Here is a 27,941-nt window from a genome sequence, read left to right as displayed (position 1 = left end):
TTCATCAAAGAAAGAAAATCTATGAATATATGCAGCTGTTTTTTTGACAGTCAATATCCATGTGTCATTGCAGTGCTGATTTCTTTGAGGATGATGAAATAAAGGGGCTACTGAAGTTTAAACCGTGGTGGGCAAAGCTGAGTCCTTCCACAGAGCAAGAAGAAGAAGCTGGTGAGTTTAACTTATCCTGTCATAATCTTTAATAATATGATTGATAGATTGTTTCATCTGAATTGCTAGAATCAAAAGCAACATGATTATTTCTTTTTTCTTTATTAAATGTTTCCAGCGCACAGATCATACGAAACACAGAAACCGGAAAATATATAAAATTGCTGCTGTATCTAAAACACTGTTTTAACTACTCAGATCCTTTACTAAAGTAAAACTACAATACAAAAATACACAATATATGTAAAAATCCTGCATTCAAAGTACAGAAGTATTGTCAGCAAAATGTGCTTAAGGTGTCAAAGTACGAGTTCCCTTTCAGCAGAGAAACAGTCCATAGGAATTTTTTTTGTATCCCTAGATGCATTAGATTAGCAGTTTACTTTTGTCAAGCGCTTTGAGTTGCTAGAAAAGCGCTATATAAATCCCATGTATTATTATTATTTTGTAGCCCGTAGAACCAGACAGCATTAACTACTTCATATGAAGCTTGATCATTTTTCCTACTGGCCACAGAGCACCTCCAAACAGTCACAACAAGACTCTTCTGAGGGATCATGAGACACTTAATTTGATAGAATTAGAACAAAAAGTTCTAAAACACAAATACATTTTCCAGCCTTGAATTATTTCTCTTTTATATGTTTTTTTTTTTAATGTGAAATATTGTTTAATGTTTCTGCATCTCCTAACAACTCCCAAAACATCTCTTACAAGGTTTCCTCAACTGTCCACTGTAATTTATCACAATTCATAAAGGTTTGAAATCCCTGATCAATCTTTACCTCCGTCAAGGAGGTTATGTTTTCATTGGCATTTGTTTGTCTATTACTTTGCAAGATTGCAATAAAACTACTAAACTGATTTCCATGAAATATTGTCGAGTGGTGGGCCAGCTGGATAAACAGGTGGATCCAGGAATACACGTATTTAATATGGCGAGATTTAATATGGTGAGATAGGGCATTTGCCTTGGCGGAGGTATGCACTCTCCGAGCGCCCTTTTAGTTACACATGCATCGTACTTAATGAGCTATTCGTATTCGTCTAAAATCTAAATGTGAAAAGCAACTTCTAAGAATAGTTACCAAATAAATGTAGCGGATTGAAAACTTTAGTATTTTTTTCATTTGAACACTTTTAAACACTGTGACATTTCACCATTATGCTCAATGATTAAATTTATTTATTAATGAGGACAATTGGATTATTCAAGTAACCAACTTGAACCAAGAAGTGACTGAAGGCTACCAGAAGGTGGCATAAGGTTGCAAACATTTTGAGTGCAATCATGCATTAACCAAATTGAAATGTTCTTGTTGACCATTTTACACTTCCAAGTAAACCACAACATAACCTACATCAGTATTATGAATATACAAGCTGTATATGCAGAGGTCTAAACGGGCGATGTGTTGACTTGATTCTCATGAGTGCCAGTTCCCTGACATTGTTCTCTGACGATATATTAATCCCAGATGGGACACACAAGTCTTTTCACTGCCCCCTTTGCAGAGGAAGGTCAGAGCTCAGCTGCACTTTCCGTCAAACAGCCTCAGGCTCTTCAACCAGGAAGAGACACTTGCCATTAGGAGAGATTGAACTTGGACCTCTCCCAATCACTGCGTCTCTGTGGTGCCTGTTGACCAATTATGACAACTCAAAAGAGGCCATTTCTAACTTCTAGCATTTACAATAATACATATTGCTTTTTCTTTTTGCAGACATTACCTGTCTATTTCAAATCAATGGCTCATTTAACGGAGACTGAGACGTGCCGCTTGTTTCTCTCTTCAGCCTCTTGTACAGGAGCGATAGCCCAAGAAGCCCTCAGCACTGCGAGAGACCATTTAATTGTGCCATCCAGCTCCTCAAACAGCCTGCTAATTCCTGCACTTCCACTGTTTAAGCGTGCACATGACTCACCGCCATAGCTTATGTGGAGTGCATGGGTGCCGTACGCTCGAGAGGGGATTTAGATTAAACAGATAGCGTTATCACAGGAGGGAGCGAGACTGGTGGCGTTTGCACCAGCCACGAGGGCCCCGGCCGCTGACGAGCAGCCATCAGTCAGCGGTGCCAAGGCCATTAGCTGCACACTTGAGTTTAGCCTCCGAAGAACATTACGGTTCCCAGTAAGCCCCGCCGGCTCCCTCTCCCTCATTCTGCATTCCAAGACGGAGTGCTTCACTCGGGAGCCCAGGCATAGATAAATGGGCCCAAATTAAACTTAATGGCTTGATTGAATAGTGGAATAGTATTAGCCACAGCTGAGTGTGAAGAATGGTGTCGGTCAGGGGATTTAAGCGGCATGCCGTCAAATCTTGAAGGCATGCTTGTGATTTTAACTGTTTGTCATATATTTAAAATGGAAAACTGCACCCCCCCCCCCCCCCCCCCCCCCATGTGGGCTTGTAGGCTTTATTCCCCCTCCCCTCCTTCCCCTCTGCTGAGTCTGATATATATGTCACCTGACAGATGGATGTGGTCACAAGTGCTAATGAAGTAGAAAGTGGCCCCTTTGTGCCGTCCAGTGTCCTGGGCCAGGACACTGACAGGCCACAGCTGCCCACTGGAGGCCTGCGTTCACACACTGGTTCAGACTAAACGGTCCTGACAGCTCGGTCTCTCTTTCTGCTCCACTTTGTTATGGCTGAGTTCATAAATCTCACCTATGACCTAGATAGTCTTCCGTCAATGTTTTAGGCTGCCACTGCACCGGCCACGTTCACACTTTGAACAGACTGTATCATCAAGTGTCCCTTTGATTTGTACTTGACATCATCACAGCGTGCGCGTGCACTAAATTAACCTTATCCAATGTCATGTGTCGACCTATTGCTTTTGTGAAAGTCCGGGAGCGTTTTCCAGCCCTCAGCAGTATTTACGACGAAGCATATTTACGCCAAGCCATCATGCCATCTGGACCTGTAGAGAGCATTGACGAGCCAGACTGCCTTCCCCGACTGGAGGAATTAGGTCAGAAATTAATTTGCAAGCAGGAGAAGTCCACACACACACACACACACTGTGTGCTAATGCCCGCTAGAATCGATCGGCTCCATACTGGAGACGAATGAATTTGGCGTTGGGCTGATCTATCAGGACTGCTCACCTCGCTTCCCCTCACCTCACTTCACCCCCCCTCCCCTCCCCTCACTGCATTGGCTGCAGAGGCAATAGAAAATCAGCATCGTGAGACTGCAGTGTCCAACCTGCAAGAGGCTGGGAGCTCTGTTTCTATTTAGATATTTACATGGAGTTGTTGTGCATATCAGTTTTTAATAACAAAATCTGAGTGAGTTGTGTGACATTTTTCTTCAGAGCAGAAGGCACTTCTCTAGGATCATTTTTATGTGAAAGATAAATACATTTGCTTCATGTCAGTGCTTGTATAGTGCATATACTAAATCTTATATCTTTATCCTTTAAGTTCTTGTGCATGTGTGTGTTTTTGTGTTTGTGTGACTGAGACAATAGGCGCACATTTGCTAGTGTTCATCTGTTGCTTGTGGCCGTACGTTTCAGTGTTACAGTGGATTATCATCACATTTTCATCCTCTGTGTATTTGCTTGTGTTTGAAGAAGAGTGTGTGCAGATATGAGTGTTCAGGAGCATGTGTGTATGTGCGTGTCTGTGTGTGTTCTGCTCAGCCGAGCTCTCCCGCTGCAGCTGCACCGGCGAGGGACTGGGCAGCATCTGCAGGGAGCTGAAAAAACTGACGTAATGCAGCGGGAATCTCCTTCGCAGCAGAACCAAGTTACCGCTGCAGCCAGAGAGAGATCGTTTTGAAGTAGCGTGTGTGTGTGTGTGTATGTATGTATGCGAGTGAGCTTGTGCATTTGTGTTCTTCCTCCAAGCCAATAAACACCACCGGTCTTGCTCATCGGGGGACAGTGCAGAGAGCCTCCTCTCCTCGCGCAGAGAGGAAAATGCTTTCAGCTGTTTTATAAGGTGCCGGGTGAAAGAGAAAAAAAACCAACAGCTGAGTTACAGCGTGTTCCCGCAGACATCCAGCGTACCTTTCAGCACTGAACGATGCTGATAGCTTAAATGGGATTGAAGTCTGTTTGTGTCGCCCCATTAGGCTTGCCACAGATCCCCATTAAGCAAATGTCTCTTTCAAAAGGCAACAGTAAATGAATTTGCAACAATCAGGGAAGAGGAGGTTTTGAGATATTTTCAAATACGACGGAGCTGTGTATTTTTATTTATGCAGGTCTGTTCGGCTGTCAAACACACAAATGGGATTGGACAGACACATATTGTTAATTGTAGGTTTTTTTTTAGTATGTGTTGCTTCTGCTGCTTATCAACCTCACTCAGGTGCCCTTTGCCCCCACTGCTCCAGAATAACAGTTCAACAGTCAACAATGGAAACACCTTAAAGGGACAGTAAGCGATTTTGGAGAAAGCTTTTTTCTCTCTTCTTCTTGTTGTTGTGATTTTACTGCTCTGACCGGGCCGCAAACACGCGACCTCCAGTATGGGAGACCGACGCACTGACCACTAGGCCAAAACCACCAGCGCCACCCTCTAGCACACCTCTAATTCCACTTTCACACCAAAATTACCGTGTAGACCCGCATTTAATTGGCAATTGGCCACACTGCGAGCAGAGCTGTGGTCTGATGATCGCCAGCAGGAAAACAGTGTAGTGACAGGTGGCGGTCATAGGTGGCAGTAAAGAGCGGTGCACACCATAAGACAAAGAAGAAGAACAGTGTAGTAAACAACAGAAAGCATGGTAGCCGGTGAGCCGATGGTCAACGTTACCTTATATCTTGTACTTTTCACTGTCAATCTTTCAAAGTTTACAAACTCAGCACAGTGTTACGAGCCAAGCCTGGCCCTTTAAGCAGGTGGCGTTATGGGTTTTGAAGTGTGTGTGTATGAGAGAAGAAGATGTTAGCGGGTTTAAACAGGGTTTTTGGCCAGTGTGAAAGGGGCTTTAAAGTGTCGACAAGTGATATTTACAGACTGCACTCGCAGTGTTGTGTGGTGCGGTCCACACCATTTGCTTTGTTTTCGATTTACAGAGCCTGGGCTGAGCTGAAAACCCAGATTTTTGCCCGGCGCGCACACAGAAACGACAGCTAACGGGCCGTGAAGAAATATTCACAAAATGTGCTTTGCTTTAGAAACACTTACTGCCCCTTTAACTAGAGGAAAATGACCAAGTCTCTTCTTCCTTCTGCACACAAACGCGCGCACGCACGCACGCACGCACGCACGCACGCACGCACGCATGCACGCACGCACGCACGCACACACACACACACACACACACACACACACACAACTGTACATCAGAGGGAACATCTGTTACGGTACATACCTCTCTAGGGCTCATAGATTCCTGCTGTTATTTTAGAATTATTGCTTCTCTGGATATATCTCTTCTTTCCCAGGATGATGCATTTTCACATTTCCTCAGTTTATTGTGGACATGATCTCAAAGGCTCAGAAGATCAAACCACTTTATTACTTTATTAAGCTGCTTTTATCCTATCAGTGTTTTAATCAGACATTATGTCATTTATCTCAATAGTTGATGGTTTCAGTATTTATTTTATGGGAAAATCCAGGGCTCATGCCTGAAAAAAATGATGATGGTTTGGTGATGCAGAGGGTTTTGAAAGTCACTTGACACTCCCTCTGTCTTTACATCAGAAGTGCATGTGTACCAAGTAGTTCATTCAACCTCCAAACCTCCGCCTCCACTGCTTGTCGTACCCACTGCTTGATGATTCTTTTCCACTTCACGCTCCAGTTCTGTCAGTCCTTTTCTAAATAAACCAATACGACTTGTGGTGACAACATCTAACTGTGAAATCTGTGTCCGCGTGCAGCTGTGTCATTCACCGACGACGAGAAGGAGCAGCTGAGGAAATTCACCAACCGCTCCTACCTGCTCGACAAGACTTCGCGGCACCAAGCGTGGCTCAGCCTCGTGGACATTCTGCTGGCTCACTGCTATGAAGTGCGCGCTACGGAGGGAGAGCACAGTGTGAGTGAGAGTGTGTGTGTGTGTGTGTGTGTATGTGTGAAGAGGCAACTCCTCACGAGCAGCACTTAGCCCTGGATGACAAAGCCCTCTATCCTCAAATCCTTTAGACCCCCTTCCATTTCATTCACAGCCTTAAGAGATTACCAGCAGATCCGAGAGCTCAGGCCTCTTTGTGTCATTCCTCTGAGGTGTAGCTGACTAGGTGCAGGGAGACAAGTCAGACGAGGCCTACTTCATTGATAAAGATGCTTCATAGCATGTGTCATTGAAATACTAGAGATATTTGATACAGCAGAATTTTGAATCTAAGCTCTGAAAACAATCCATCAAATATTAACCTTTTTAATTTGACATTTGGGACACTGAAATTCCGGAGAGAGTCCAGAACAAGCCCCCTACTTAATTTGAACTTGTAGCCCCCTTTATATTGTGAACAGGCATCTGAGCAGCTGCTCTCCAAGCGTTTGTCCAAGCAGAATTGTGCTGTATTTCGTTTTATTCAGTATTTCCTGTGCGTAATTGTTGTAACGATAAGTTGCTCCTGCCTTCCTTGCAGGTGGAGTCACCGTGGACAATCAGAAAACTCAGCGGGACGCTGTGCTGGCTGGAGGTGAGTTAGTTATTGAACATGGAAATAAGACGTGCCGCTGTGAATGATTTACTCTCCCGTACTCAAGCTGTTCCATTGAACAGGACAAAGCACATGCTGTAATTAAACATTAGTGTGAATTTGTCACGTCAGTTGTCATCTGTAGTTCCCGGTAGTCGTCACTAGACGCCCCCAATTCTTTGCCTTAATTCTTGACACATGACACGCACATTACTGAGCCCGTTACAAATCCCTATAAGGAGCAGAAAGTGTTTGCAGAGTATTTAAACTTTGAACACAGATGTAAACAAACTCAGCTGTATTTCATCGGAAGTGTATAAATAAGATCTGATGCTGAACTGTTAAAACTGATGAAAGTTTTCTGATTAAATAAAATAATAATATACTTAAAAGATGAATGCTTCAAACGAATTGCACTGCACTAGGCTGCTGTGAGCCATTAAAAGTGGAAAATGGTTGTCGAAAAGTTGTCTCATTGCAGCTTTTTTGTTGTTGTCTTGAGGTTATTTGACGATGCATCTTTTAGTTTGCCTTCCTCTCTCACTGTTGCTCCTGGTCAGACTCTCACTCCCTCTGTGCATGTCCGCTAAAACAGTGCCGATGCAGACTTAAATCCTGCTTTTCCTCAGACCGAAAAGTTTCATCATTCGCCAGTAGTCTGTCAGTGATAAATCAGGTGCTGAGGATGTTAGTATGACTTTTCATTCCCCCTTCCCACATTTTGGAATGCCTTAAAGTATATATTGCATCAGACCACACACTGTACAGTCGTTTCACAAGTCTCGCTTTTGTTCTAATTTTACACGTGTGAAACTTTTGTGCAGTCCTTAAGTAAAAATAAAGACAAACTCATTTTGACAGTTATGCACCTTTTTAAAAATGGGCACGAAGTCTTTAGTAAACATTCCCTGTTGTGTGGATCAGCTTCTGTTTGGCTCTGTTCCCATGTTAACATTCATTCAAGCCTCCTCTTAATATTGCTTTTGGTTTTATAATGCAAGTGAATAGCAATCTTCGGTACTCCTGCTGCTCATTAACAGATGGGACTGGTTTCTATCAAGTTACAGATGGGAATTTAGAACACATGTTCTAAACGCAGGTCTTTCCACCACCCTGCTATTCCTGTACACATACAATAACTGCACCGGGAGCATCCCTAACAAATATGTTTAATATGTGAAATGCTTTACTTATGGACAAGTGCTATTAAGTCAGAAACATGTAGATATGTTCTCTGCTGAAACAGTAAACACATTGCATATGTCATACCTGTGTCCTATGTTCATCACCACTGTGCCCACTTGAAATCTGACCTTTTTAGTTCCGACCATAAGATGTTTGGAGACTGTAAATCTGAAGGCCTCAATAACCCAGCAGCACTTGTAGTATAGTTTTATTAAGTGTTGCTGGGGCTTTTACCTCCTCGATTTTGACATTCTTTCAAAGGCGAGTCTTTTTATTCTCCCACTCACATTTGTGTTGGTAAAGAACTGCTTGAGAAAGAAGGATATTTGATAATGTAAGTATCGCTTTCTGTTATAACTAGAACTGCAGTTTTTATGTAACAAATGTGAGTGCATTGAACTGTGAACCGTCTTAAAAACACCAACAATGTGAACATGACTGAGAATATCTTAACAAAATACAGTAGAGCTCAGCTCCTCTTTTATCATCCTATTGTGAGGCGCAGACGTGTGAGTCAACAGCTGCCATTGAACGAGGCCGTTTTGACTGGCTCGTATGATTGATGTTTTAAAGCTTGGATGTGTTATAAAGTGATTACAGCGGCTCTTGAAGTGAATGTCAGTGTGAGAAAGTGTTGCAAACACACACTCACACATTTCCACTCTGCGTGAACATGTTGTTGACAGTGGCATTAATATTTGAAGACACATTAAAGACTGCTCTGACATAAACAGCTCAGGTCTATGTGTTGACATGAGGCTGTAATGTGACCTACGGGGAGTTGTCAGTTTGTTGGACTTGGCACGTTACCGGTATACTAGCAGCAACAGATGTCCCAATTCAAAGTCGATGATAGGTGGTGTAGGTCACATTACAGCCTGTCTGCTCACAAACTGTGTGTTTGTGAGAGTCTGTCATGAGCTGCCTTTTACACTAACGGCCAGTAAATTGGAGGTGGTTCCAATGGACTACATGCACTAGGCTTCGTGACGTAGTTCCGTTTCAAAATAATGCCGCTCGTCTGTTTTCGGTCTGTTTACCGTTACTGTGTTACATTTTCAAAATGTACTCAGAGCACTGCTGTGTCCCACTTTTTTCGCCGTCATCGAATTTAAATGGCATACTGATTTTTCATGGGTTTCCAACCCATCCCGACTCCAGAAGACTGCAGCAGACATTTCGTTACCGATCAGCTAACGAAACAGCGCCATTGTTGAACCGGACCGGAAACAGTTGAGCAGTAGTAAGTAGATTCCCGGAAATGGTTGTGCAAGTAGCCCGTTGGGGACAGAAGCTGAATCCCAAATTGGGGGTAAGAAAGTAGACTTTTGGGCAAGTTGTTATAGGTTTAGGGCTAGGAACAGGCAAGTTGTGGTTATGGTTGGGTTGGGTCTCCAGGAAAGTCCGTGCAATAGTCTTTGTTATATCGCCAAAAACGACCAAAGTGTGTTAGAATTGCTAGAATTACTCTAACATCATGAACCCTTGTCCATAGTGGGGGTAAAATGAAAAGAAAAATGTTGTCAGAGATAATACATCATTTTCTGGATGTTTGCTTTCACATTGGCAAGCCTAAACAGCAGGAAATGGTTCAGTCTCTCCCTCCTCCCTTGGCCGATAATAGCTTCATCTCAGACAAGTGGTTCATAGAACACACTGTGACAGTTCTTCTGTTTGATCCCAGCTCATTACGCCGTTGTCCTGTTGCTACCTGCTCTTTAGTATCTCTCAGTTGAACACACTTCACGTCTCCTCAGTGTTCCACCATTTGATTTTTTCGTATTAAACAGTGGCTTCTTCTGTTAATCAAATTGATATTTATTCTTCAATCTAATATCATAAACACAAGTTCAGATCAATTATGATTCTTGTGTTCTTTTCCAAGGAGCTAATTTACTGAGTAAAACCTCACTTGGAAATGGTCGTTTTACATCAGAACCGCCTCCAGACTTGAGGAGGTTTTGTGTTTCACTCTGGGAAAGTTATCCAGATTACTCAGTAAATGTGGTTCTTGGAAGAGGGCCATATAGTGTGACAATTCGGCATATTCATGATCACAGAGATACTGGAGACAGAAATTTGACTGCTTAGCATTTCTGTCACATGGTAATATTGCGGGCATAATTTTGTAAAAGCAGTGTGGGTTTTCTGTTGCTTGCGCCGCTGGAATTTGTTCCAAATTTCTCTGTAAGACTCTGTAAGTGTTGTGGGAAGGTGAAACTAGAGAAAACGATGCTTTGTGATTCATGGGGGCTTTCCATTACGAAGTGGCAGAACAGAAAGACCCTCTTCAGAGCTGTTTTCTAGTGTCCAGATACATCCAGGTCACTTGTAGCTCTTGTTGCTATAAATTGCATTTCACACCTGGCATCAGAATGCATCTTGTGTAAAGTCAGATATAAATGTTCCATGCAAAGAATTAACGGGAGGCCAAACATACGTACCTGCACTGTAGGTTTTGATTTTTAGTTCATCGTGATATTAAAGGTTTCATAGCTTGATATCACGACCAGAGTACTAGATGGATGCATCTTGCATCATCGGGCAGAGTTCTGCTTCTCCCAAGGTGGCTGTAGCATTCAGGTACACCATTTGACCTTGTGTCATTGCTAACTCAAAGACTGTCCCCCTGTTTAGCAAGGTTGGTTCATTCATTTATCAGCAAGCAACAACTGTGGTGACTTGAAGAGATGTCTTTGCTAGATGTGTGGCACTGAAGAAGAGGAGTAGAGTCTTTTATTCAAATCCCTTGATGTTTTCTTCACTATCAACAATCTCTACTGACAGGTGAAACCACAAGCAGCCAATCAGAGTTCTTGTGGTGTATACCGTTGGTTTAAGAGGGAGAGGTTTCTGACTCTTGGTGGTTTCCCCATTCTTTTTATCTTTGGGGACAAAATGAACAGCACCCAAAATGGCTCCTTCAAATTTGCGACTCTGTCTTTTTAGCCAAGGGAGGCCCAAAGTGTAATCACATTTTTAGGAGGCTCACTAAGAGTAAGCCCTTTATGAAAAAACATAAATCAAGCTTAAATCTCAACTGACACTTGGAACAGTTAAAGGGGCAGTAAGCAATTGTAAAGCAATACACGTTTTGTCAAAATCTGCAAATATTTCCTCACAGTCCGCTAGCTGTTGGTTTTGTGTGTGCGCCGAAAAAAATCAGGCACAGCCCAGGCTCTGTAAATCGAAAAAAAAAATTGGTGCGGACAGCACCACACAACGCTGCCAGTGCATTTTCTAAACATCACTCGTCAACACCTTAAAGGTCCCATATTGTCACCTTTCTGGTGTTTTATTTGAAGTTTTGATATCCTTAAGAAGATATATTTGAGTTATTTAGTATCAAAAAACATCTCATTATGGTTTTATAGCTCTTTTTAAGGAGCTCTGCAGAGAAACAGGTCCATTTGGGCCACCTCCTCTTTTTGTCTGTGCACAGCCAGTAACAGCTGCCGTTGCCCCCGGCATCTCTCTCAGCAGCTCCACGTCGCGGGCAGCAGCCGACACTGGTTACCAATGAATTTCGCAAAGTTAAAATAAGTCAGAGTTATTTCTGGTCTCTTGTATTAATATCCTATTCTGTGCAATGATGTAGCTGTCTGATTTTTCTCGTGTTGTTGATCGCTCGGCAACAGAATGACAGGTGAGCGCTGGGGGCAAGGCTGAAGGCAGTGACTGTGTCACTATGACATCACATTTATACGGCGGTCCTTGGGCATCCTAAACAAAGCAGCTGCTGAATGCAGGCTGCGTGTAGTTGTCTGTTTATTGACCGTTTTGACACTTACGGTACTTACAGAGCCCTTAGACCTTACTTATTATGAAAAAAGCCAGGAAATCTAAATTTTGAGAATATGGGCCCTTTAAGAGACGTGCTGGCGGTTGTTGCTGCTACTCCGTGGTTTTCACCTAGCGTTAAGTACGTTTGACTACCATACCAGCCCCCGACCTTTGGTATAGGAGTGTGGAACAGGGCCAGGGTTGAACCCAGATTTTTTTTCCGGCACACACACAAAAGTTAACTGATGGTGAGGAAAAAAAAATGGTACCTTGCTTTAGAATCACTTACTGCCACTTTAATGGAGGCCGCATCACTGACCTCCATCCATCCATTATCTATACTGCGTATCCTTTGAGGGTCATGGGGGGGCTGCAGCCAATCCCAGGTGGGGGAAATGGGTGTCATTCTTTAATTTGGTTGTGGCTGCCAGTTGTGTCACACTTTCAGTGACAACAGTAGAGCGTAAATACACACATCCACCTAGACAGATGATGCGGTTGAATAGAGAGTCCTTCATTCACGTCAGGGACTCATTTAAAATCACACTACACTACAGACGTGATAAATGTGTCCCAGAGCATCTCCAGACATTTTTTTGAGCGATCGTATCCCAGAGCGTCCTCATTAGGCGTCGGCAGTTCACACGCGGTAACCGCTTGTGATCAAGTCATCCAAGAGTCACATTTTGTTGCAAATTGTAACGCAGCCGGAGAAGCAGCGAAGAGTTTGCTGAATCATTGGCGGAGTGTGCTCTCCTTGACCTTGACCACAGTCTGAGAGGTGGTAGTTGTCTTGCTGTGGTGACAGTAGAGTAAAGAATAGCCTCCACCTGCCTGGCAGCCCTTTACTGCTCGTCAGTCAGTCAGCCAGCCAGTCAGCAGAGCTGTCAGGTCCTATTGACACACCACCTCGCTCCCTGCCTCGCCGTTCTCCTCCTCCTCCTCCTCTCTTATCCTTCACTCTCTGCTCTGCAGTGGATTCTCTGTCTTTGACTGCCTGCCTGTCTGTCTGTGTCACCCCTGATATCAGCCCTGCTTCCTCACTCCAATCTCCCTCTGTGCTATCTCGCCTTTATTCTCTCACTGTCTGTCTCTCTTGCCTCGCTTATGCATAACATTCTCCTTACCCCTGCCACCCAACACCCCCCACCCACGCCCTGCCCCCTTTTCCATCTGCTGAATGTTTACTTGTCCTCAGTTGACTGCACTGGTGTGACTGCGAGTCCCCCCCCCCCCACCCCCAGCAGCAGCAGCAGACCTTATTTACACTCCTACTAAACAAGCCCAAGGGAGAGCGTGATCCCCAGTGACACGCACTCGCAAGCTCGCGAACACATCCTTAAAAAGCCTCAAAGAAAAGAAGAAACGAGGGATCATAAAACAAGAGAAATAAAAATCTCTTGTTTTATGTCTCCAGGCTGTGTGTCCATTAGTGTGAAGAAAATCTGAGAGTGAAGGAAGTGATTAAAGAGAAGCAGCAATTAATTGGCCAGGGCTGCAGAGGTGTTTAAGAGTTGTGAGCCTCTGTTTTGCCAGCTCTATAATTGAGGAGTTGTTAAGAGTAATTAGAGCACCGACCACTGCAACACACCCCAATGGGAGCCAGATTTGGAAAAGAGGAGGAGGGTTCCAACCAAACCGTTACTGTCAGTTGCATCGAGAGTTTGACTGAGTGGGAATTCTTAAAGGCCAATTAATTAACGATAGTTTTGAGCAGGGAAAAGCTGAATAATCAATCTATATATAGCTATTAGTTTTATTCAATGTTTATCAAAATCTGTATGAATGATTTCGGCTGCACTCTAATGTGGGGGGAAAGTGATAGGATGATTGACAATGAAATCGATGTTCTGCGTTGGCCTGGATTACTTTTGTAGCACATCTGTTAATTGTTTTCCTTACAAACCATTAATGTTGGGGCATATTCCCGGGGTGAGGAGGATCCTAAAGCCTTTCATTTCATCAACTCCTAATTGATAAGTCAAGTCAGTTCCTCCCCGTCTGCAGTGTTCTCATACTGCCCCTTCCTGCAGCTCCTCTTTTCACCCTCTGTCTAAAACTCCTGGATTTCTTTTAGCCCCCCGATAAACCCCAGTCTGCTCCGATTGCCCAGCTGGCCCAGTCTGTTGTGATTGGTCAACCGCTTTCAAAATGTGTAGGAAATGTCAAGCCCCTTCACCAGAAAAGTGGAGATTCTCAGATTGCTGTCGGGGTAACCCCAAAAGAGTCCAACTGCGACATCAGAGTGGGAGAGAAATCTTAACCAGTTGTTCAGAGCCATGCTTGTAGGGTTTAGCCAGCTCACAAAAAAACGACAGGGTGGCAGGTAGACACCGCAGATACCCACATTTATGTGCACAAACACTGAAAAAGTGATTTTTGCATAATATGTCACCTTTAAATATCTTGCACAAGGACACATCTGCATGTGTACTAGAGGAAGCTGGGATTGAACCGACTCCTGAGTCACAGCCACTGTCTGAATACCACTTGTTTGCGTTGCTATAAAATCAGCTGTTCCAGTATCCCCACATTTTTAGCCCACTTTTTCATGGAGGTGAAGAATTGCGTTCTGAAAAGATTATCTCTAAAGTCATCTTCAGTGAGAATCACAGTTCAAAGTCGGTTGCACGTTCATGTCATCTTTCTGAAAAACTGGCCCTAAACCGTGATGGTTTGAGAAAGTTCCTCCGATACTGATAAATCAGCCAAACCGATGAGTAGGAGAGACACATGGTTTGTGTTGGATGAACTTCCTGACTGTCATGTTCTCTCCTTTGCAGACGTACGTCTCGTTGCAAGAGGTCCTGGTGTCGTTTGGACGGAGGGTTTTGTGCTTCCCACTCTACAGACACTTTGCATTGGTCTCTGCGGCACTTGCTGACACAACTAAGATTTTGCAGACAGGTGAGTGCACCCCCCCCCCCCCCCCCCCCCCCCCCACCACCACACACACATGCAAACACACACACACACAGACTCATAAACACACATTGTCACAGTGACCTTTCACCTCGGCAGACTGGTTGTGAACCTGCAGTGTCTGCCACATGTTTATTAGTTTTTAGTCTGTGCGGTCTTTGTGGTTTTGTGCCAGAAATATCCGCTGCAGCTTAATCAAACCTCCTTATGTGGAATCATTTCACTCCACTGTGAACACATGATCATTGCTAATTAGTGTTAATTGATTTTTTCCCACCCGGTGGTGTCGTGCAAGTGGTGTTTTTATATGTAAATAAGGCTTTGGAGTGCGGAGGCAGACTCTGGCGCCTGCCTGGAAGCAGTTGGATGCAGGTCGAGTGTGAGACAGCCTGAAAATCAGCATGCTTCCGTGGTACATTGCATTGTAAAAGCAGCCTTCTGGACACATGCTGGCGTTTGCAGACAAAAAATTATTCATGAGCATACTGTGGCATGTGTTTAAAAGTAATATTGCTCCTGCTAAGCAAGAGAGTGGCTCGACTCGCACCCTCCTCGGGGGGAGCGGAATTTGGATTAGCCGAGAACGGCCTGTTGACTTTGATATCTGAAAGCCCAGCGTAATCTTTAAATCAAAAGCCCCCAAGGACAGATGAAACTCTGCAGTGTAAACACACTCAGGATGTGTGAGGGCTGAGATTACCCTGCTTCTGATGATTTTAATGCTGGTAAATGACAGCAAATTAAAGGCCTTTTATGATCCAGATTAGCATTGCTGCGCATCATTAAGTAGGAAGATGAGTTGATCAGGAGAGCCAGGGAGACAGCAGTCTGACTCACTCCTTCCCTCACCTTGTTTCTCATACATCGGAAACACTTTCTACGCTTCCTGACAGCTCATTCAAGATCTTAATCAGGATTTTTCCCCCCCCCAAAACAGCCAACTGATAAGAGGCTCTGTTTTTGTGTCAGTGTATTAAGGAACTCATTATTTCAATGTTATTTTTCATAATATTAACTCCCTGACTAATGAAAGTTATTACTTGCGAGCATGAGAGATGTATGAGTAATAGGGCTTTCCCCTTAATGAACTGTAACACTACAGTTTTTGGGCTTGGCGTGCTTCTAAGGGCGGGTTTCCTCCAAGCATTATTTCACGCACAAATTAATTTGTCAGGATAAGGAGAATGCAAATGCTTGCTCCTTTTTTGTGACACTTCATTTAAAGTGGCTGTAAAAGCAAACATTCATAGGAATTAGTAAAACAAATCCATTAATGGCAACGCGCAGGTTAAGACCTTGGAGGAAATGTTATCCGTGTGTAAATATTTGAACAGGCCTCTGGCAGCGTGGCGAGTATTCTCAAGGAGCTCCTCCACTTGTCTCCTGAGTGTTTGTAACTAAAGAACCACCGGGCAGCTACAGGACAGCGGAGAGCCTGAGGGAGCTGCAGTTCAGGTGGCAGCGAAGACCCCGGGGTCATGCTGCTGTCATCATTCGACTAAGAAAACGAGACAAGAAATGTCACATATTGTCCTCTCTTACACATCTATCAACCGTGCTGCTGTCATTGAATCTAAAAAATGTTGTGCTGGTCATGGAATGTCTTCTGGGATTATTGGAATGCAGCAAAAGTGGAATTCAACTTTTAGGTCAAATAAGCACAGTGACCTCAAGTTGGAAAATCAAGGAAGGGTGATCTTTTATTGGAGGAGATGCATGGTGTGTGTGTGTGTGTTAGTGTGTCTGTCTGTGTGTGTGTTGAATGAGAGGAAATGTAAATGAGAACGTGCTGATATTGAAAGTATTTTATTTGAACTAGATGTGCTGAACTGGACAATTGAATGTCAGAAAGCCCGGTTCGAACCATCCAGGGCCTTTTAGACATTAGATCTGACAGACTGACACTTGATGAAGTTGTTCCTCTCCTGCCTTTCTAGCACATCATCATTAGTGGCAAAAACACACAAATGCAGAGCATCTCCTGCCGCTTTTCCTGCTCTCTGAAAAGTGTGAAGTGACAACACTCCATTTAAAAAAATGGAGAAATGTTCATTACATGTCCTTTATCGCCTATGTTATTTATTTTATCAGTAGAACCACTAGTCAAGACAGTTAAGTCCGGTCATCAAACCAATAAGCATACTCCACTAGCATCACATTTCCTTTTTGAAAAGAGAATTGTAATTCCAGTTACTGTTCATTTAGTTTGTTGTACTATAGAAACAAATGTGTGGTACAATTACAGCACACTAGATATTTTGCATTGAACTTAAAAATAAAAAAGGTAGAAAATACATTACCATTATGGTAAAAAGACTGCATTTATTTAGTGCTTTTCTAGTCTTATCGTCACATTCACCCATTCACACACATTCATACCACGCAGCTATTGACCGCGCATTTTCTGCCACATTCACACACTTATAAAGCATGGAAATGAGATAAAAGTACAATTTCAATAAATGCAAATTTCCCTTTGCTGCGTCTGCACTTTTTGGGATCGCTACATCTCTCTCCAGAAGACACAGCAGCCCTTTGTGTTCCGTTCACCCCAAACCAACCAGTGCTCCTGTGCCAGCCTGCGCTCTCAGCAGCCGTGGAGCACTTCCTCTGCGGACGTGCACGTGCTTCCCCGCTCGCTGGATAATCTGCTTTCGCCTAATTAACACACCTTTCTCACTTGTCATAGGCAGCTCACCAAGAATCACAACTGGTGCAGAGAGCAACCTTTCCTCTAACTTTCCACTAACGACTCTGCCGTGAAAAAAAGAAGTCCAATCTTGGACGCAAGTGTGTTTTTTGATCCAAGTCCTGAATTTGAGAGCAGAGTTCCCTGCACACGATCCCGTACTTAAATGAGAACCAAATGTTTGCTTAAGGTTTTCCTCTCTGCAAGTGGGCTGTTTATTTTGATTGGACTGGAATGTCTCTGGACAATGCCAAGCAGCTCTGCGGAGGTGGAGAGGGCATTTTCTCTCGCCCTCGGTTGATCGATGGCCACATCATAAGGCTATTTATATGCCTGATCGGAGCGAGAAGTGCTCCGGCCGTTTGGCCCATCGTATGCTTTAGGGAAATGTCATGCGTCAGAAAACAAATGGAGATTCTGTGTAGTTCTGCACGTGTGATACATTTGTGGTGTTGAATGTTACGCTAAATTGGTTTCTAAACACGTTACGGAAGTGCAGGTGACGGCCATAAACCATGGCATGTGCATCACAGCTAAAGGCCCCCCCCCCAGTTAGGGGGGAAACATATTTGATGGTCACGTCGGCCGACATGATTTATTTAAAATCATAATTAATCTCGAGGCTTTAAGTAATTCGTTACTTACTTCGAATTACCAGATAAAATCCACATAACTTAATTACATTAAGACGTAGTAGAAAATGAAGATTTCAACAAAAAACAACATAGTTTGGTACCATTCCATTACATTAGTGTTAAAATAATACTTATGGTATGAATTGAATGTCATTAATTTAAAGCAGTAATTAAAGTGTTCACCATTTGAATCCATGATATTGTTTATGCTCTTTGTCGGCTTCCTCCTGTTCTGCACATATATAGTATTAAGAATTAGTGTTGTCCTCTCTTCAGTGTTTACACTCGTTTTTAAATCCCAAAAAAGCACACGAATATCCAGGAGAAAAAATAATGAATATTTTTTAAATTTCATACAATTTCCCCAAAAGCTTAAAGGGCCCATATTATGCCCCCTTTTACACAAGTTACATTGGTTTTCAGGTGTGTGCACTACATGTTAACGACATCCCGGCCGGCGGAGCTCGCGGCCGGCCGCGAGTCTAGCTACGCCGGTAGCCGCGAGCTCCGCCGCAAGCCGGCGGTCGTGGCTGCTGCGACCGATGGCGTAGACACAGATGGCGTAGACGCGATCTGTTTTTCCGCACTTCAAGGGGGGAGGTGCTGCTCAGGTTGGGGGCGTGGTCGCCCCAGTAGCAGGAGTCAACTTACGTCACTTGACGCCCGGGCTGTGAATGGCTCGTTTACAGACCGTCTGCACGATCAACCCAAACCACGAATCAACGACTCATTGTTTTCTTTTCATTCTCCGTGGGCTGGCAGACACCCCAGATAACCAAATATACGTGGTGGCAGCTTGAAAAGGTGCCTGGAGCATAATATGGGGCCTTTAATGAAATGTAGAAGTATGAAGCTTTAGATATATTGTCATGATGTCTTTGAGCTTTTTATTTCATTTATAATTTTTTTTAAGTATAAGTTCACCCTAGTCTCTATACAGCGCACATTTCCTTTCTCAATTGGTACGTTGGTTTCCGCTGCCTCCGCCCAAAATTCCGCGGAGGTGAAAGGAATTTTGTTTATGGTGCTCAAAGCATCAGAACGTGGAGTTTTGTAAAAACACACAAACACATGTTCTTTGGCACCAGACATATGCGTTCGTTCAGCCAGAGGGTGTGTCAGCAAAGTGATCCGTTTTATCTGTTTTGTGATGTGGGCCTTGTTTCTTGGCGTCACGGCTTCTCGTGTCATTGGCACTGCCAAAGCCCTTTTTTGGTCGACTAATTTTTATAAATCAAAATAAAGCATACACTTAGCAGGATCACATTCGTCTGTCTGGAGCATTTCCAAAGTATCACAAATAGGTTGATTCAGAGAACAGACTTTGAGGCAGTGGATGTGTCCATATTTCATACTACATGCTCATTCAATGCAGCTGTCGTGTATTCCCATTAGAAAAGTGGCAAAATACACGAGTGATTAAAAGGCTTAAGCTGTAAAACAGATGGGGTGGCAAATCCGTATGACAGGCTGGAAAGCTTCAGACAGACAAACAAATAAGATTCACAAACTGCTGTAAGAAAACTTTTTTAAAAAGTTGAAAAATGATGCTCCTCATTAAGGGCCACGCAGGATTTTTGATTTGATTTTCTTGACTGCTAGACAAAATTCAAAGGTTTTTAAAAAGTCTTTGAAATGTGCGAAAATCAGGCCTTCGTGATTGTCAGACCACAAGAAAACTGGATTCCGATTTGCACCATTATGATGCTGCACAAAAGCTGAATGGACAGACTTAGAATAGATGTCAAGTGGAAAATCATCAAAACATTCAGCACATATCTTTGACGGATGAAAGCGAAACACGTGTTTTGACAAAAAAAAAGAACCATTGTTAAATTGACAGAGTGAATGCCAAAAATAGAGTTGTCTCTCCTTTGGCTCCTTTGTCTCAGATGAACTGGAGTTCTTACCCAGGAACTCCTCTTAAAGCGTATGGATCAAATTACTCTGCAGCTCACTGGGATTTTCCTCTGATCCTGTACTTTGGCTTTTATGTATGGAACAATGACTGCAAGCCTTTAGATGCGCGCTGCGTCTGCCAGCAGCTGGAGCACATTGTCATCCCTTAATGCTGAGCGAGAATAACACTGTTTTTCCATTTGCCTGCCACGGCGTATTCCTGTGCCCAGGGAGAGCCTGTGTCCTCAAATGCCTGCTGGATGTTCACAAAGTCTTCAGGGAGAACGAGCCGGCCTACATACTGAACGATCTGTACATCACCGACTACTGCGTCTGGATCCAGAGGGTCAAGTGAGTTCACCAACACACACACACACACACACACACACACACACACACACACACACACACACACACACACACACACACACTTAAATCCATGCGTGCGCGCACACATCTCAGAGACCTTCATTCGAGAGAATTACTGCCCCTTCGGAGCCAGGGGAAGTGCCACTCAGCCCCAATGATGCATAGGTGCCTCAGAGGAGAGGATTAGACGAGTCATTTGTCACAGCGGGGGCAATTGAACGACCGAGCCAGCGATAGATGCAATCGCCGTCGTCCCCATTATCATGTAGCAAAAGTACCATCGCTGAGTCTCAAAAGTGCCAGCTGCACTCTGCAGATTCTCTTTGTGCGAAACTTTTGTGTGTGTGTGTGTGTGTGTGTGTGTGTGTGTGTGTGCTGGGGCTTCTCCAATCCTCCCTGCCTGTAACCTTCCCCATCGCAGTTCAAGCCATTCTTGCTAAATCTGCACTTTTCTCCCAAATGATATAGGTCCGATGGCTCTCTCCTCCTCCCGAGCACATATTTTACAATTACTTACACATTTCAAATGTGAGCCCGAGAGCGCATTACTCAGTAATGAGCTCTGTTTTACTCTTGGCCAGGGTTCAGCCAAGTGGTGTGCTCGTCTGGAAAAAGCCCAGTTGAAAAATGTGCGCCTGATGTTGTAGGCTCTGCGCCCAGATGCAGACACGATAAAAGGTCTGCAGGGATTTAGTGCTGCCCCCTCCCTCCCTCTCTCTCTCTCTCTCTCTCTCTTTCTCTCTCTCTCTCTCTCTCCTCACACTCTTATTTCTAAATTTTTCCTTGAATTCTGCTCTCAATGGATGGATGGAAGGATGGATTGATGCAGGGACCTTAAGGGAAATATCAGCAGCTCCATTCACACCCTTTGTCTTACTCCGTATGCACACGGAGCTGCTGAAGCTCTTGTCATCTCACTGAAAATCTCAATCAGTCTCCTCCTGGCTGAGGGGCGTTGGGGAACTGCCTCCCCTCCCTGCTCCTCCTCTCTTTTTCCGTTGCGGTACATTGGAACTAAATGACAGCTTGACCTGACATGCCGACATTGTGCTACGTACAGCATCGATCATCAAATGGATTAGTCCGCGCTCTTGTGTAACACTGATCTGCCATTGATTTGTTACGCTTCCCCCCCTTTTTATGTTTTTTCCTCTTCCTTTCAATAATGGAAGTAGAGTTTACAGTGTTTTTTTGTGTCTTCTCATGTAAACTGTCACGTTTGTGAAAAAAGACGTTCAGCTCAGTAAAAAACACTTCTATCACCACTAATGCTTTCTGTTGTGTCAGTCTGGGTATTCTGGCTCCATAGACATTCCATACAGTCTAACTTGTGGTTTGTGCAATTATCTTCCCATGTTTGTAGTATAATATTAAAAGGAACCAAAAGCAGAACAGGAGAGCCGGGCCCGCGCTGTGATGTTTGGAAACAATAGCTTTCCGCAGAGCAACTTCCCCTATCGCACATGCGGTTTGTTGTGGCAGCCCCTTTTGTGTCTTCTGACAGGTTTGATGACAGATTGTAGACATTGCTTCCCTCAGTGTGAGATATTCCCCCGTGCAGGATTTGTCATCCTCCGCTAAGTGAGTCGTCTCTGGGAGCCGGGCGGGTAAAATGAGATGTAATCTATACCCCCGGTGCAATCCCTGTATCTTGTCACTCCCTGCCACCAGCGGGACAGACGTGATCAGCTGCGCATGATGGACACAGCGATTAATGGGTGTTTGTTGGCTGGGGGGGTTGATTTATTTAGTCTCCTCGCTGTCCCACGTGCATTTCTACTCCTAAAGTTCCTCCGACTGCCGAGACATCGGTCTCAAATTTACAACCTCATAAAGGCTTCAGCGTGATTTAAGCCCCCGGGGGCAGGCGCTCGCCTTTCCTCTCCCACACTCAGTCAGAGGAGAACGCTGCGCATTGAAATCAAGAGTGCAAGCTCAAGAGCAATTTGCCCTGCGCATTGTCTCAGTGGTGTGGAACTTGCTTTTCTTTTTTTTCTTTTTCTTTTTTTAACTGCGGTGGGGATGGTTCCAGAATTTAACACACTCTTCCTCTGTGGAAACTGTTTTAACTTAGCCCTCACACACCCATCCAGTCCTAATTATCTCCCAATTGTTAGCAGAGAGCATTATTCCAAATGGAGCAGCAGCCCCTCCAGTCCATGCTTTTGAAGGGTCCTCGAATGCCAAAGCCCCCGCAGAGCTGCTGGACTGCGGAGAAAAAAGCAAGTCGCCTCACTTTCTCTCTCTCGCTCTCTCTCTTTGTCTTTGCTCCCTTTATCAAAAAGCTTGGAGAGAGGCCAAGGTAGATTCGTGGCAGCCAGCACAGACAAAGCTTATAAGCCTGGTGTTGTGTTACAGTACCTCAGTTAAATCAGAAGGGCTACTTCTTCCTATTTCAGTGCAGGTTCACTCAAAAAACCACCCACCAACCCTTATTAAATCGGTCAATTCGATTCTAGTAGAACAAAAAAAATACATGGCCACATGCAAGTGATGTGCTCCAGGGTAAGTCTGAGAGACGGAGAGAGAGGTGAGTTTGCATATGAAGTCATAGGTGCAGAGGGGAAAACTGCCTCTCCTTGTTTTTAGTTTTTTACTTTTGAGTAGTGAATTTGTGACCTTTTTTTAATAAGATGTGTGAATCAGACAATCACACGTTGCTCCTGAGGCTGGAAAAGGCTTCAGGGATTGACTGAACTTTGCACAATAATGCCTACATTTTCTTAAGTAATTATGCAAGGTGTGAAGTGAACAGTCCCCCAAAACAATGGGTGTTGTCTTCACTGAGGAAAATGAGTACGGGGGCGGGGTGTTCTGTATCACATGTAAACAACGAAGGAGGCTGCCAAAAAGTTGTAGACATTAATTTTTCCCTTTTGGAGTATAAAGCAGCCCTCTGGGTTTCTACACACTCTCTTCCTCTCTCCTCTCATTCATCTTCTGCATTGTACTCATGACAATGCTGCTGAGAAGAGTTGTCGGCAGCTCCCCCGCAGGGAGAGGCATCTGGAGCTGCAATAACTGAGAACGTCTCAGGGCAACAAGGTCAAGCATGGGGTCAGCGTGTCAGCGAAGACCGGTGGTCCAACGCCTTGAAATCGCACTTGTGCGTGTTGTTGATGTTAACCCCCCACCAGCCCCAGCCCCCCGCTGAGCATGACTGTTCAGTTCACCTCTTTGTGTGATTGTTAAGCACTTATTACCCAGATTTTCCCAACAGCTACTTAGCACAAAAGGTGTTTTCATTTTATCTTGTGCCCTGGGGCTTTTCACTGGAGAATTAAAATTAGGCATTGGAGGCTATTTCTGTGGTGGGATGCTCCCTGTGTGGAAGGAAGTGGGGGATTTGTGCGCTAGCCAAGCCTGGCAGGTTTTCTGATCCCCCCTCCCAACCACACAGCTGATGTGACACCCAGATGTTTGCTGGAAAAGGACTTTCCCTGGAACCACCAGGCAGCCTTACACAGCTGTCAAACGGCCGTCCTGGAGGCTTTGAAACAGATAATGGAGCTGCTCTATCTGATGTTAGCCTCGGCTCTGAAGGAGATCCTAGAGGCCCTGCTGGGGAGAACAAAGACACAAATGTCTCCCAGCTAACGGTGATAAGTAGTACAGATTTCCTCCCAGCATGATGCCACTCCAGCTTTTTGTCTTGAGTACATAGGCTCATCTTAAACACAGACTTACACACTATGTTTGCATAATTTCCTCTAGTCACATTTTGATTGGCCACTCCACTTCTTACAGTCGATTAGAGTGTAAAGATTTTTTTCTGACTTTGCAGCCTCACAAATCAATCAATCAGACTTTATTTATATTGCACTATATATAAAAGAGGATAATATAATACAATTCACAGAGAAAAGTTGTATTAGGGTCAATAAAATATATTTTATTAGAAGGGAAAACAATCTGAACATTATTAACACAGATTAAATTAAATTAAATTAAAAAGCAGCATTTATATATCAAATGGTAAAAAAAAAATGTAAAAGCTAGACTAAAAAGGTAGGTCTTGAGTTTGCTTTTAAAAATGTCAACACTCAGGTTCCCTCAGGTCTTCAGGCTATTCCAGAGACGTGGGCCATAGTAGTAAAAAGACGCATCACTGTGTTTTTAGTTCTAACTTTAGCCTGGGTCATTTACATGAAGCCCAGTTAAACAACTGCTGAGTTTATATCTCAACTTGTTGAGATATAAACTATATAAACAGACTGAACAACTACTAATACAACCCTTAAGGAGCTTCATAAATCAAAAGGGGAGAGCAATCCCGCGACCCCAATAGCAGAGCAACTCAGACCAAAAATGTCAACTTTTCAAGCTTCCAGTGTTTAAAAACAAAAAAACAAATCCAACCCTGCAGGCTCTGACTTTTTTGAGCACAGACCAATCCACTGCCTGCAATAGTGGAAATACTGTGTGTTGATGGAAGTTTAAGCTCAACTTTTAAACTTCCATGGATTCTGACTAATGTTCCACCAAACCACAAATGCCTTCAAGGAACATGTAGATGAACTGAGTCTCATATTTTTTTGAAAATGTTCTTTCTACTGGTTATGATTACATTAAATTTAACAAACGTAAAAGCCAGGATGTAAAAACATTGTAAAATCTCTACAACAGAGTCCAGTATCAACATAAGCTTTCAGACAAACCACTGGTTTAGATGATCTGGCTAAACCAGAAGTAAACTGTAAATGAGCGTACGCTAAATGTTGGTCAAAACCCCATCATTCGCGCCAATGGGTTCTTTCTCGGCCCATGTTTCATCTTTCCATCAAGTTTTTGGAAAATCTGTTCAGTTGTTTTTGCACAAACGGACCGGGCTGAGAACATAACCCCATTGGCGAAAGTAAAAATGTCTCAAAAAAATAACAAGAGAGATGAGAGAGTTCAAACCTATCAAACTTTCTCACCTCTGAACAGCTGGCCAATTGCTGCTTGAAAAAACAAGACCCCCCTGATCCGAGGCTGGGACATATATGTACAAGCTAAATGCTAATGGCAGGATTGCTCACACTGACAATGCTGACACTCTGATGCTAAGCAGATATATTGTGTACCATGTTCATTAGCCTAGGTTAGCATGTCATCATGCTAACATTTGCCAATTAAAAACAAATTATGTTCTTAGGGTGTTGGGAATGTATTGTGTTGTATTAAACAAAGTATTGGATAAATTTAAATTACCTCTTGGTGTAAGAAGAAATGTTAGGGAGTCACCAAGGTTAATACAATTCATCCTGATGAGAATATGAATGTCTGAACCAGAAGTCATTGAATACATTTTGAGACATTTCACTAAAAACAATCATCTCAGCCTTATGGTGGTGTGTTGAAATTTTTAAGGTTATCTCCAAAGTTGAAAGGATTCATCCTCTGGGCACCATGAATGATTGTACAAACGGTTAACGGGAATCCAGTCCAGTAGCTGTTGGGAAATTTCAGTCAGGACCAAAGTAATGGACTGACCAGCGGACATTACCATTCCTAGAGCCATACTTCCAGCAAAACTGTACTTGTACAACAACTGTAGTACAGTAAGTGAACCAGTAAGTCTGCCAAATCCAAAGGACATTTAGAGCGGATGCATTAGCTGACAATTTGAATGATTGCTGGAGTTTCTATTCCAACATTCTTAGTTGTCTGTTGTGAAATCACTGTGCCCTGAGATCTAAGGGAGGTTATCACTCCCTGATAAGAATGACGGCCAAAGCTACAAAAAAAATAATTTCCATTCCATTTCCATCAACATACAGTATTATGTACATACAGCTTTTCCACGGTTATAACAAACTGTGTGTCGGTATTCCTACAGTATAGTAACTCTTTTCTCAGGCAGCTCTGAGTATGATCTCCCACACTGGCTCGTTGAATAAATACATCTGTGTTTCTCATCTCTGGAATCGTAGTGGCAATCCACTCCCTCGGACCGTTCCAGCATTCAGTCACACTGACGGATCACGTCTCCCAGTGTCGGATTTTATCCCCCTCAGCTAGTGAATGATGCATTCTGCGAGTTACACTGAGGGAAATCTGTTGCTCATGTTACACAGATTTATACATCAGAAGACCAGCTTTATCTGAAATGTCACAGGCGCACTTAATGAGTTGCTTTTTCAATGAACACGAGCCTGATGAAAGAAATGTCAGATTGTAATTTAGCGCGCCTCTTTCACACGCACCCACGAAACGTTCACACATACACAGACGCTCGCTCTTCCCATTTTTAATCTAAAGACTCTGGCAGATGGAGGTGTCTTTGTCTCGCCAGAAGTTTTCCAACCTTGAAAAAGCCGCCCCTCCTCAGTTTAATGAAGGCAAGCCACAACAGCGGTGTAGTAATGACCGGATTGTGTACAACATTATCCCTCCCCCTCCTGGACAGGGCCTTTGTATTCACCGCAGGCTGAGCTTCTCCCACCACAGAGCAAGGGAGGGGAGAGAAAACAAGCGCGCCTTTCCAATGCTAACTCAATAATGACTTCCCACGGGGGAAAGAGAATACAGGGCAGCCTTTGAAGTGGCTGTGCTGCAGGAGGCTCCTCTGCCCCAGTCTCGCTACAGCAAGTTCTCACATGGATTTTATAGAGGCTGGGACCTAAACAGGCTCCATACAGCCCGTAGACACTCATCCTGATCAGTACAGGTTACATTAACGTCTTCATATCCTTTAGTAATAAGTTGTGTGGGAGTTGTGAATCTTAGTTTTATTGACATTCACACAGAAGCCACAGAAGATGGCTTGGACAACTCGATTGTCCAAAGAATGCAGTGTTTTTTGTTATTCACACAAACAAACACACTGCATGTCACCTCTCCAGACAGCTTATCTTATCATATCTTATGTGTTGACACAAGCTGATTGTGTATTGCGATTAAGCATTTCTCTCATAATACGAGGAGTCTCCAGCACTCAGCTTATTTAATGCTCGGATTGGTTTGGAAACACTGATGTTTACTCTGAAAGATCAGTCAATTCTTCACAGACGTTATTCATACTAAGTCCAGTGTTGGTCGGTAGGACCACAACTTTGCTTTCGAAATATTTCATTAGCCATTTTCATAAAATTTGGTGCAGATATTCATGTGGCCCAGAGGATGAATCCCTAATGACTTTAGTGGTCCCCCCCAATATTTCATTCAGTTTCGCCAACAGGTTGTCGTTTGAAGTTTCAAATTAAATGTCAAGATGGATTGCCAACTTTGGAAACTTTGGTGCAGAAATTCATGCTCCCCTCGGGATAAATTGTCAAAAAAGCTGATGATCCCTTAACTTTTCCTCCAAAGCCTTCGTCAGGTCAAAACTTGTATTTGTCCAGGACTTTGGTTTATGACCAAATACCTGGTCATACCTGGTCAAATAGCCTCAGCTGTACTTTGTGTTTAGTGGTAACAATAACTGTGACGGTGAATGTGCTAAACCTTATACCTGCTTACTGAGAGCAGTGTTTAGCTCAAAGATACACTTTATAATACAGGACTTAACAGCTAAGAGCAAAAGCCAATTGGTTTCTACTGAAGTCGTACGTCTTTTAAAAAAAAAAAAGCCTAGATATATATGTATACATAAAAGAAGAAAAGAAAATATTGTATTCTATACTTATACTTTAATGCAAGAAACAATCAGTTTGACAAGTTTCCTCTTCTCGGTGTAGGTGTAC

The 27,941-nt window shown here is 43.5% G+C and overlaps 1 protein-coding gene across 3 annotated transcripts in view; it reads left to right on the top strand.

The window, feature by feature from the left end:
• The window catches only part of shq1 (SHQ1, H/ACA ribonucleoprotein assembly factor), a 37,666-nt gene that overhangs the window by 5,727 nt on the left and 3,998 nt on the right, over window positions 1–27,941 (top strand). For all 3 annotated transcript variants that reach the window (XM_047332861.1, XM_035632247.2, XM_047332860.1), the window contains exons 7-11: window positions 74–171; window positions 6,025–6,182; window positions 6,739–6,792; window positions 14,544–14,667; window positions 20,136–20,256. In XM_047332861.1, the coding sequence (XP_047188817.1) occupies window positions 74–171; window positions 6,025–6,182; window positions 6,739–6,792; window positions 14,544–14,667; window positions 20,136–20,256 (555 nt within the window). The remainder of the gene's footprint in view (window positions 1–73; window positions 172–6,024; window positions 6,183–6,738; window positions 6,793–14,543; window positions 14,668–20,135; window positions 20,257–27,941) is intronic.

Source organism: Scophthalmus maximus, chromosome 6 (assembly GCF_022379125.1).
Source record: "Scophthalmus maximus strain ysfricsl-2021 chromosome 6, ASM2237912v1, whole genome shotgun sequence".
Lineage (NCBI taxonomy): Eukaryota > Metazoa > Chordata > Actinopteri > Pleuronectiformes > Scophthalmidae > Scophthalmus > Scophthalmus maximus.
The sequence above is the reverse complement of the archived record's forward strand: the minus strand, read 5'-3'. Positions and strand labels throughout refer to the sequence as shown.